At 33.2% G+C, this 12653-nt stretch overlaps 2 protein-coding genes across 8 annotated transcripts in view; one reads left to right on the top strand and one right to left on the bottom strand.

Moving 5' to 3' along the window:
- The window catches only part of Atp8b (ATPase phospholipid transporting 8B), a 107610-nt gene extending 102880 nt beyond the window's left edge, over window positions 1-4730 (top strand). For all 7 annotated transcript variants that reach the window (XM_076791068.1, XM_076791067.1, XM_076791072.1 and 4 more), the window contains 3 exons: window positions 431-656; window positions 741-976; window positions 2315-4730. In XM_076791068.1, the coding sequence (XP_076647183.1) occupies window positions 431-656; window positions 741-976; window positions 2315-2731 (879 nt within the window). In that variant the 3' untranslated portion in view covers window positions 2732-4730. The remainder of the gene's footprint in view (window positions 1-430; window positions 657-740; window positions 977-2314) is intronic.
- A 540-nt stretch (window positions 4731-5270) lies between these two features.
- Cdk7 (Cyclin-dependent kinase 7) lies at window positions 5271-11960 on the bottom strand. The gene is made up of 5 exons (XM_076791215.1): window positions 11395-11960; window positions 11268-11327; window positions 11074-11182; window positions 10235-10680; window positions 5271-10153 (listed from the first exon to the last, which is right to left on the bottom strand). Exons 1-5 carry the CDS (start codon window positions 11446-11448, stop codon window positions 9806-9808), a joined length of 1017 nt encoding a protein of 338 aa, XP_076647330.1. The 5' UTR covers window positions 11449-11960; the 3' UTR covers window positions 5271-9805.
- Window positions 11961-12653: the final 693 nt, after the last annotated feature.

Below are 12653 nucleotides of genomic sequence, written 5' to 3'. Positions count from 1 at the left end.
TATAGCTATCTTTTTATTCATTACTCCTTTTGTCAATATAGTGTATTGACACTAAACCTACAGCATAGGTAGATGCCCCCGAGCATTAAAAGTGACTGATATATGTTGCTGTCTTATAAAAATGACAAGATTCAATTTATTCAATTTCAATCAGTATCAATCACTTCAAATGGAGTGATCTGTATCATAACTGTAAAATAAAATATGTAACCGATCGCTTTCCTGGTAGTAGTAGGTTTAGCGTTGGTGTAACAAAATGATGAATGTAAGGCGAATGTGACTTACAAAATTCCTTTGTCGAGCGAACAGTTCCAAGGTCGAGTGTTGTGACATGGATTCTCTTTTTATTCTGATTTACCCTACATTCCATTTAAACTTCATTTGCAGATAATATTATGTCATATTCTCATACATGCTTTTCTCTTTGCAGACTGTATTCGATCCTATGTACATTTCTGTGTATAATCTCTTTTATACATCATTACCTGTAATGGCAGTTGGTATATTTGATCAAGATGTCAACGATAAAAACAGTTTGTTATATCCGAAACTCTACGCACCCGGATTACAAAATTTGCTTTTCAATAAGAAGGAATTTTGCTGGAGTGCCATACACGGTTTTTTTGCTAGTTGCGTGTTATTTTTGGTTCCATACGGTAGGTGCCAATAGTTTATTTAATTGATCTTTCATTAAGCCTCGGAGCCAATCATGTGAAGTAATGAAATATTATAATGTTCAGGGACATACAAGGATGGAGTATCACCAAAGGGCTATGTACTTTCTGATCATATGCTGCTAGGAAGTGTCGTAGCCACCATATTAGTCATAGTTGTGACCGTTCAAATAGCCCTTGATACATCATACTGGACGATCGTTAATCATATAATGGTTTGGGGCTCGCTCGTTTGGTATTTTATTTTAGACTATTTCTATAACTTCGTCATTGGCGGTAGTTACGTTGGAAGTCTTACTATGGTACGTAAACGTGTTTATTATCTATTATGGAAACCTTCAACACGTTGAATGTGGTGCAAAAATTTTACAGTACATGTTCATGTACTTTACTGTAAATATTTAAAAAATATACAATTACACAAACATTTCTTTTTATAATAAATTATCTTCGCCGTCTATAATAACTTATCTTCGCTTGATCTACGCTGCGCTCAACGTGTTAGTTATAATAAAAAAGAAAGTACTCATGGCAAAATTAAATATTGAAACAGCTCGGATACAGAATAAACAACGTAACTGGTTCTTTGATAGTAAGGAATAATATTCAAGAAACATTATTTTATTCGAAGAGGCAAACATTATGGTAAGCAAAAACTATTTCGAGATTTCAAAGTCATCGATATTTTCTTTAAATGAGCGTATATTTCCATCGTTATCTATAATGTCGTGACCTCAAGTACTATTTCTAAAAATAAAAACCGAACGACATTGAACTCTCGAAAAACATGATCTTACGAGAACTTTTTTGCTTACTATAATATTTGCGTATTCAAAACAAATAATGCTCTTCAATGTAATTTCCTTACATCAAACATAAGTGAAATATTTAAGATGATACAAAACAATTGGATTTTTGAAAAATGTTCACTCGTGCGTTACTCGCAAGAAGTCCCATGAATGAAAGGGGCCTGTAGCTGCTCTATTGGCTATAGCGGTGACACTTACTATGTAGCGGGTGTCGTCAAAGCCTGAACACTGGGACTGCAGGAGCGTGAACGGTGGGGATCGGCGGGGTGAGCGAGGGTCCCCTTTATCCCTATGTCGTCCCTTGAAACTTCTTGCGAGGCACGGACAGTATTATTGTGAGGTGAAAAGATTTTGCTTGGAAGGAATGTGAGCTAAGTGGTCGAATCAGAAGGGGCCACGCCCCGAGTCTAGACTTCATTGGCTAAATCGGTCACACAATTATGTAGCGTGTGACGTCAAAGCTTAATTGGTACTGCGGGAGCATCAATGGCGGAGATAGGCGCAAAGTGCGTTGAAAAGCTCGTTCCTTGGACAAAATTTCATTACTCGAAAATTATAGGTGTTATGAAAAAATGTTTTAGACGAAAGTTGTAGGATATAGAAAAGAGTACATGATGATTGTATTTGTTTGACATTGCAGTAATCTTGAAACGCTTTGTCAACGCACTGGCTTGCCGAGCGAGGGACCACTTGCCCCTGTGCCGTCGCAAATAAAATCTTTTCAAATCTCGATAATAGTAACATCTCTCTCGATCCAGCAATGTTTACATTATTTTGAGTTGCTGCTCTGTATTGTAGATATTATATTAACGCTCGTATGTGTGCTTTCAGGCGATGTCCGAGCCGACGTTTTGGTTCACTGCGGTCATTTCGTGTATCATACTGGTAATACCTGTGCTGTCGTGGAGATTCTTCTTCATAGATGTTAGGCCAAGTTTGTCCGATAGGGTTAGACTTAAACAAAGGCTGGCACAGCTACGTTCCCGCCAGAGTCAGGACATACTTCGTACACCATCGACAAGGCGAACAAGGCGGTCCCTTCGTTCAGGATACGCGTTCGCGCATCAAGAAGGTTTCGGTAGACTCATCACGTCTGGAAAGATCATGCGGAAATTACCAAACGGTTCGGACTTTAAGTTCACCATGCCGTTCACGAACAATACCAGCAAACAAGTTAGTGTCGCCACCACGTCACCAAAGGACAATACATCAAAAAATTCGCACACACTGGATACTATTAATCTATAATCTGGGCATTAAGTTCTAAGTCTTTCCACGATCCGTTGAGCTCCGGACGAATGGTTCGGCGAGCCACGTAGCAATTATGCAACAGAATTTATCGAATCTTTTGCAAACGAATTTCCCCGTTTCGAACGAAACGGTTATTCTTTGTCCGATTAGGCAATTAATTTAATTTTATGTGCAATCCGTTCTCACGTTATACACACAATACGCAAACTCTGTGTACTTGTGTCGCAATAAGTGGAAAACTATTCGCTGGCTTAATTAGGCTCGGTCGTTTTCATGTTGATGCTTACAAAAACTTCAGTAATCGAATTTCATAAGACAATAAAGTATTAATGGTTTGCGTAACAAGTTCTACACATTTAATAACTACTTAAAAATACTATGTATTTCTTCTTTCTCTCACCGAAAATTGCTGTTGTTTGGAGGTCATTCGAGTAAAATGCATTCCTATGGAATCTGTTAATATTCTAGACTCTGCGAAGTTTTGTGTTTTATATGCTGGAGATTCCATAAATTTATGTTGCCAATTTATTTTTAAATGTACACGGAACTTAACATATTACCAGACAGCACAAGGACTGGTTCCTTTCTTTTTTTTTTTTTTTGTTTTTGAAAGTAGTAGTACACCGGTAAAGATACTTTCAGTTTTATTTGTAACGTAAAGTTTACATCACTTAAATAGAGTCTAGAATGAAAACGATCTCGAATTTGAAGACACTTTGGATTGTTAATAGTGACCTCTGACAGACTATCAAATAAAGCTTACGAAGAAAAATGCATAGGTTGATTTATGATTATACATTTTTACTTCGGACATGAAATAGAAAAAAGATGATACGACATCATTGAAAGCTATACAAGTAAATTAATTTTATCAAACAGTTTTCTTCGCCGGAGATGTCTATCTCAAAATTTACCAAAATAGATGCAACAGACAAAACTGATTGAGTATATAATAATTAATTCCTTGACACGAGTATTCGTCTTCTCTTCTTTCATTGTGGGTTTAAATCCATTACATATTTCTTATTGCACAGCTACTAATTGATCTGCTCTTTGGAGAGAATTAATGAAAGGAAATCGTTCATACTTGTTTCTGTCCAGAGCCTTGTGCCTCATCGTATTGAGATTCTCCTTTCTATTTCCATCAAACTCTGAATAACCTTACTACGGAATACTTTTGAATACTACTTATTTGAATACTTTTTTCAACACTCTCTTCTTCTCTCTTTCTCCCATCTCTGGAACGTTTTGAACGAAGCGTCCTTCCTAGATGGCGATCAGTGTATCAACGAGATGAAATTAACCACAATTTCTTCTACCATATATGATTACTAGGCTGCGGATTTGATGCATTTCTGGGAGAAATGAGTAGGTGATATACAAATGAGTGAAAACATTAGAAGAATTTAAGACGATCATTACACTATTTTGGACACTTTTTATTTTGCATAAAGATCTGCAGTCTAATGATTACATTCCTGAAATAGAAAATTTTTTGATGAACTAATAAAGAATTCTAGTTGATCAAAGGTGAAGTTAACTTGCGAAATCTATTTCTGTAGAATTCCATTTGTTTTGCAATTAGATCAGTTCTTCCTTTATTTGCAATCATATGCTTAAATTTATTTACCATTCAAGCCGAAATAGGAATTGCATCATTAATTGTCTGCTTGTGCAGGACAGCCAACGATTTCATCAAACTACACGCCATTCCTACAAAATTATTTCGACTTCTCCTCCATTAAAAGCTACAAGAGTATGGAAATTTTATCGTCTAATTAAATATCTATAATAAATTATTTCAGCCATTAATTTTAGTCAATTGATTGCTACTATGTTAAAGAAGTGACACCTACAGCGACAGTAAATCCACCTCGTATATTGTAACGTATATCTGTGCGTGCACACTTATCAGAAAATCAAAAAGATGTAGATTTCAATGTTTTTTCTGTTCTTTAATATTTGTACAGCCATGAAATCTCGTTTCATTTATGAGCCAATTTCCTGTTTATGCGAATAGATGACTACAATTTAAAAGAAGTGGCATGAAAATATAACGCAATAATAAGACAAAACAATTTGTATGGTCATGACACTCCCTGTGTACATATGTGTAGAGGTGTCAAAAAAATCAAGTAATATTCCTACATGTATTATAAACTGTCCTACTATCAATATGATTACTGTAAAAAATGAACATGTTTACATACTATACTATATATGTATATATATATATATATATATATATATATATATATATGTATAAATAAATATATATATATATATATATATATATATATATCCATAAATGTATATATGCATACATACATGTACATATATGTAATACATATATATACACATATAAATAAAAAACATAGTTATGATGATAATTGCCTTTATAAAGTATAAATACAAGAAACAATTAAAATTACTGTATCATAGTATCGACTGTAAATATTTTAAAGAGATATATATGTATATATATACATACATGTATATATGTATATATATATACATATATATGTATACATATATATATATTATATTAAATGTTAAGTATACATTTTTTAAAAGAAAGTAATATATAGGTAGATCGATTTAAAAAAAATGATACGAAAATAGTAGCTATATTATATTATACTACTGCGGATAATGTTTGCCTTGGACTGACTATTGAATATATATATATATAATATAATAAACTAAAAAAAAAACAGTAGTAAACAATGAAATATGTATTTCTACTTTTAATATTACAATGAATTGTAGGGAGATATAGTCTGTATTGGGAAAGTGTGTTCCACAAAGAACTTTTTTATTTAAACAGAGACATAGGAATTTATTGCTTTCAAACATTGTGCCTAATCGAGAAGCTACACAGAGTGTTTCACGTTGCAATGATACATTTCGTTCTGTTTCTATCATTACTTTGAACTGTGTTTCTCTTACTAATTCATTAATATTGGTATGTTATTGTCTCGAATTCTTTAATTGTTATCGTTAATATTGTGAACTCGTTTTCTCGGTTCCCTGAGAAAGAAACACGAAAACATCTCTATGTATACTCTATTTACTTCATAACGCAGCGATTGCAGAGCTATTCACGCAGAGAAAACATTCAGCCAATAAAGACTGCTACATTTTTATCTTCTCCACTTCGAAATGTATACCGCAGAAGCAATGAGACAAGAAACGAAACGGTAGTAGCTTTCTTTACGTTTTTCGGTGAATTAGTATACTTCTTTGTTATAAATTCGAAGTTTTTACGTACAATAAAAATACGATGTTATTTCTGTTTGTTTCTTTTTTTTTCGTTGAATAGAATAAAATATGTTCTTAAAGTGAGACTTTATCAATCAAGAATTGAGATATTCAAACTGAATTTTGTATAATAACAAAAAGTTAAACTTTCAATAATGGTATGAATGGACTGAAGAATAATTTTACAAAGTATTTATAAAACAAGGGAAGAGTTGTGGAATCATCTTCAACATTGGAAAACCAAAATATACTGTGCTAAAGCTTTTCGTGTTCGCGAAAATTGTGAGCATATTCTTCTTTATAGTCAGAGACAGATAATAGTCGTCTAGAAAACAAGCAAATGCACCGCCTATATTTTTCGTCTAAACTGATTTATATATATACATTTATTTTATAACACTTCTTGCTAAGTAGTATTCGGAGATGTGATATTATTATTACGGTCAGCTATATCATAACGTATGTATTACTTATTTTAAATCCGTAAATGGACATAGTTTCATTTTAATTTGCGATTAAACATTCTTGTCGTAGAATCGAGCTACCATGATTTTTAAATAATATAAAGTGACATGAATCACGATATTACATTTTCGTTAAACCAAATTTATACCATTTCTAGAAGATACCCGTGCTGGTGCGAATTATTCACGATTCATCATTCTCCCAAACGATTGAAATGTACTAATATTGTTTAAAGATCTTGGTAAATATTGACTTAATGTAAAAAGAAACTAAGAAATTAAGGAAGATAAGCATTATAAGGTAGTCATAACATGTTGTTGGTTGCATAAGTTGTTACATATGTTACTTTAAATACTGAATCAAATGTCTAGAAAACAAAATGCGAAGAGCAAATTGTCTGCTGCATGTGCTCTATAGACTGCGCATCAATTACTGCTTCAAAATATTTGCTTAGGACATAGTATATGATTTAATGAACCAAAACAAAAAAAAAAAAGAAATGACAATTATAACTTCCGTAAACATGTGCGATTGCGGAATCTTCATTGCATTTCATGTCCAGGGAATGAAACTTTGAAAACTGTTTTTCAAGTACGTGTTCTCTATGGAATGCTAACATAAGACAATAATATCAACAATTAAAGAGTTATAAAAAGTAAAATCATAACTCATAATATCTTTGTCCCGGTGAAGTATTTTGAAAAATTTTGTTTGTTCCACATTCATACGTATATATTTGGAGAAGATGTATGTTTCCGTTTCTTCTTTGATGATACTATGTCCTATGTACTGTTTGCAATGTATCCTATTTTGTGTACTGAATAATGCATCCTATTTAAAACTACGAGCCCTACTCGATTAAAGGATGTTTTACAAGCATGTTACACGTGTAGGGCGATGCTGAAGGGCATAATAAAACAATGCTAATGTTATCGAATACAATGTTCCTTGCAAAGTGCACGCAGGATAGGGAGATAGTGTATACAAACACGAGAAACATTAAATCTATTAATAGTTATGTTACAATTTCAAGCGGTGGTGACTTTAATGGATTACGTATTAATCGAGCGATTGAAATTTATTTTTTCTGTTTACAATTATACTGCAGTTGTCACGCTCAAATATATATTCAGTTGACGTATAACACTTACATACAAACATACACACGCCCACACATAACCATACACATACACATGGTCACAAACAATAAACAAAGCGGGAAGTTTTCATTTTTATGTTCGACGAACACACCGATACGAGAAAGAGGAAGGAACGGTTTACTTTTTTGTAAATCGCACTAGATAATGTTTTCTGGTTTTATACTACACTCTGTGTAATATCGATTTTGTAAATCTAACTATTGCTTTAAGTATATATCGTGTACAGTAAAAATCTACATCTTAAGTGTATTATTTTTTATGTGTAAATAACTGGCACGAAAGGACAGATTTATGTTGTAAAAAGAAAGAAACATAGTAAAGTATTAGTACATTGTACACCATTCAAAAAAAAAAAAAAAACAAATTCTGTAAACTGCTTTTTTTCTGTAGATCTTCCTTGTCGGTAGTATTACAATGGTACTACACTTTTTCTCCACTTCGTTCCCAACAAAAGATCTGTTCATATCTTTGCGTTCTCGTTTATACCGGAAATTGTGGTAATTGTTATGCTGTTTCGCTTCCTTGAGTCCGACGAACATTGACACAGGATTCTTTAGAAGAAAAAAAGAACATCGTTGATCACTCAAAAGAGAACTGTTACGTAGTCGTTATACTTATAGTTCGATCTGAATAATAAGAAGGGACCACAGTACAATATGTTAAAACGTATCTATCATTTGCACAGTCTAATGTGTTTTAGGAGATTACTTGCCTTTGAATCGGTATTATTCTGAAGCATTTAAACATGTTTTTCAATCTTTGAAACATGGAAATAGAAAAAATGAACACGGCAACATATATTCTAGTGATTTGGTAATACTAGAATTTAATTTCATAGATTCCAGTCGTACATTCAATGTGGTAATCTTCTAACGCATATCTTTAAATTGCCATGGTTTATCTAGATAGAGCCTCCAGCATAGCACTTATGTCAGAATTCAATAAAATATATGGAAGAACGATTAAATGTTGCTTCAGTATTTAAATATGCACATGTTGTCTTAAGTTATTCTTTTAATGTAACTACGTACACGGGTCTGAAACAGATTTTGTTACAGCATTCTGTAATACATCAGAATACAAGATCGTATTCCATTATCATAAATAATTCCATAGCGAACGTACCATTTTCTCAAATCAAGATTCGGAAGTATCCAGTTCGCGTTGATATGTGCATTGTTGTAAAGGAAAATTGATAGATTTTGTACTTTCGATTCAATTGTATTTACGTTCTTTGTTGCCCATCAGTATTGATTAGATTTATGTATATGTGTAATAATTATATATATATATTTCAAGTCGTGCACGGATGTTAGATAGAAACTGATTGAAAAGATATGTATGCAGTTGCCGGTGAACAGTACTCGTAAAAAAAAAAGACTATTTACAGAATCATTGTCACGATAGAAGGAACGCACGAGAGGAACACAAACTCTTTCTTTCTGGAAAGGGAATATATTTGTAAGGGGAAAAGAACACGTTACCGTTTATAATAGCCAACAGTTGTTCTCACAAATAAAAGAAATGTTGACAGAGCATCGCGGATAGAAGTGAGCAAAATTTGGTAATATTTGTACTTATAGAAATGGAATGATTACTCCTGCTGCAAACAAAAATACGCTGCGAAATGTTATTACAGTTTTAATAATTTTGTTATCCGGCGAGCAAGCTTTTTCTAAGCTACCGAGATTCAACTATTTCCACCGGTTACAAAATTGTTCACGTATTAAACATTTCTTACTAGTGTTTAAGTTAATAAAATTAATGCAGCATAATGTTGTATTTTTCAAAGACGTATTATTATTTCAACCCGTGGTTTTCCTTATCCTCGCTCTCTAAATTTTTATATGTTATCGATTAAAGGATATAATACAATATTCAAGACGAGTGTGTATCATATTTTAATGCTTAGCATGTTACAATTCGTTTAATTATTTAGTAATCGTGTAACAAAAATACATTAATTCACTATTTTTATCGCGCTGTAAATATTTTTCTAACGTACCTTATGATTTCCGACCATTTGCACGTGATTAGTTCATAGTAAAAATCACACCACTCTTTCATTTTGTCTTTTTTCAATTGTATATTACACTTATAATTCGTTGCTAAATTAATAACAAAAACAATGTTAATGAATTGCTGGTCGCAACAATTCACAATTAATTCTAGCTCAAAGTTTTAATTAAAACTGTAATCGTTTCGCAAGCGATGCACCATCCATTGATTCGAGTAATTTCCTTTTTAGATTAGGCTTTTCCTCTGGTTGCCGTTTCACGGATGTAGGGAGAGGCAGTCTAGGTCCAGGTGTTGGTGCTGGTTTGTTGCTGAAGTATGGCATTTGGAGTGCCTGGTCGCATGTACATCTTTCCAGAGGATTTACGTTCAGAAAGCTAGCAATTAAATCCAAGAGATCATCACCAGCTGCAGTAAATATGTGTTTCAATGGCGTTCCGGGAAACGGTTTAAATTGAATGAAATCTGGTAATTCAGTCATTCCTGGCCATGTTTCTTCCGTGGGCGTGCCTAATGTCTAAAAATTATGTCAACATAAATTCAAACAAACTTAGAATAACATTATCACTGTCGTTAACAGGTTGTATAAACACAGTACCTGAAATATCCTAGTGAGCTGATCTAAATCAGACTCTCCGGGTAAAAATGGTACTCTTAATAAAAGTTCTGCTAATATACATCCAACAGCCCACATGTCTATCCCAGCTCCATAGAGCCTTGCTCCATACAATAATTCTGGTGATCTATACCATCTAGTCACCACTTGATGAGTGTTTATCCTATTTGGTGAACCAAAAAATTTAGCAAGACCAAAGTCGCCGATCTTTAATACACCTTCCCCGTTGACAAGTAAATTGTTTGGCTTTAGATCTCTGTGGAGTATCCAATTATAATGCAGGTAATCTAGACCTTGCAGAGTTTGAATCATATATGCTTTAATATTCCCAGAAGTTAATACAATGTTGTTGTCCTTTATTATTATTTCCAAATCTGTATCCATAAAATCAAATACCAAAGACACGTTTGACTTGTGGCCAAAAACATCTGAAATAAAAGTGCATTTGTATAGTAATTATATAGAACATTATCTAATAACATTTCATATATATCACGAAAGTGAAGAACACTTGTTTATAAAAATTCTTCTAGAAGGTGGTCCATCTAAAGGTATCCACCTGAATAGCTTCTCCAGTTGCAATATAACAAGAATAGTTTGTATATTTTTTGAGAGTATTTAAAGATGACTATTGGCTAAAAAGCTTCATAATGCTTAGTGCATTTAATCTCGGATTCTACAACACATCAAATTTGTCATATTTTTCCTAGATAATCTACATTATGAATTACTAATAGGAAACTGTGATATTGATCAAATAAAGGAATAGAATCTAATTTATATAGCCTTATACAGTTAACAATGGTACACTCAAAGTATACCTAGCAATCCAATCACATTATCGTGCTTCAGTTCTTGCAATAATTTAATTTCTCTCAGAGCTGTTCTGTTTATTCCATCTCTAGCTTCTGCACGGCTTCCAACTTTAATCTACAATCACATCAGCCAACTAATACATTGTCCAACATTACAAATTGGTGTAAAGTATTATACATGCAAAAGTATCTATGCAAACCTTTTTTACAGCAACAATTTTTGACGTTTCAATATCTTTGGCTTTGTAAACTGTGGCGAACTGAAATAATAACAAACATTAATATACATTCATAACATCAAGAGAACAATATCAAACCACTACTAACCTGTCCTTCTCCTAAAAAATCAATTTTCTCGTATCTTCGTAACTTTTCCGTCATATTGTGCGTTTATCTAATTTGCCTACCTTCAACTAAGTATAGATCGCTTATTTCAGACAATTTTTTGCCGAAATACGCGTTGCTGTATGTAGACGTAAACTGTTAAATCTTGTAATGCGTCACCGCATTCGACAGTTTACACGTGTGCCAGCACGTGTTTCCTAAATACAATCTCGATGTTAGAACGACAATTAATTATAATAACTGTACACCTCACTAGGACAATCTCAGAACAATCATTTGAGGTGATTCTTTCCTATATCGTGCCATTCATTGATAAATTATGTTTTTAAAATTAATTAATGCATAACGGTAAACACAAAAAATTTGCGCACGTTAGAATTAAATAATTTCCATAATGATATCATATTGTTTAATGAGTGAATGAGTGTTGTGTAATAGATCATGTGTGATAACACGTACTGACTACAGTCGTTTCAATTGATATTTATTTTTATAAAAAACACGTTGTCAAAAACTTTCATGATGCTGTCAGTCAGGTTGTGAGAGTCGATACCCAGATTTAGCATGGAACTGAACCTATACCGAGATTTAGCTTGGATCAGAACCCACACCATCTTTTATCACGGACACAGAGCTGTATCACCGACGAGGTACAACAATCCTTTGTCGGTGTACAAGATACATTCAAAAGAGATGCGCATTAACACTTTACCGACCGCTGGCCTATTTATCGTCTTTTTGTCCTCGACTCTTACCGACCGGTAGCTTATTAATCGATTTTTTGTCCCCGACGCTTACCGACCGGTAGCCTATTAGCACCGACGAGAAATTTAGATAAATATCTAAGTCTTACCTAGTATAATCTGACCCTTCATCAGTTGCCACGGCAATCGACACAGAGCCGGTGTCAGGGAAGTAATAGTGTTAGAAAATTATAGGAATGCGAATAATAATTCTACGCACGGGGAAATGTATAAAATAAATGTATGCATAAAGTTATTTACGTTTAAGATTTATGAAAATTGTATTGATAAAGATAATTATAGATATATAATATAATGACATCAAATAAAAAAATATAATTTGAACATATAGTCATAACATCACAGCCACAAGTCGACAATCATTTGTATTTGATCAGATTTGATCGCGTTTTCGTGGATCTAGTTCCAACATTTATCGTTTGTCAGCGTAGAGGGCGTGAGAAAACGAGTTGTCGGTGTGTGAGACACAAAACCTCA

This window comes from Halictus rubicundus, chromosome 7 (genome assembly GCF_050948215.1).
Source record: "Halictus rubicundus isolate RS-2024b chromosome 7, iyHalRubi1_principal, whole genome shotgun sequence".
Classification (NCBI taxonomy): Eukaryota; Metazoa; Arthropoda; class Insecta; order Hymenoptera; family Halictidae; genus Halictus; species Halictus rubicundus.
The sequence above is the reverse complement of the archived record's forward strand: the minus strand, read 5'-3'. Positions and strand labels throughout refer to the sequence as shown.

Bases quoted from the DNA above. Each gene is read 5' to 3' on its own strand.
- Cdk7 (XM_076791215.1), bottom strand. From the start codon at position 11,448: ATGACGGAAAAGTTACGAAGATACGAGAAAATTGATTTTTTAGGAGAA. The intron at 11,328-11,394 runs GTTAGTAGTGGT...TTATTATTTCAG, and splicing joins ATTTTTTAGGAGAAGGACAG to TTCGCCACAGTTTACAAAGC. The intron at 11,183-11,267 runs GTTTGCATAGAT...ATGTGATTGTAG, and splicing joins AAATTGTTGCTGTAAAAAAG to ATTAAAGTTGGAAGCCGTGC.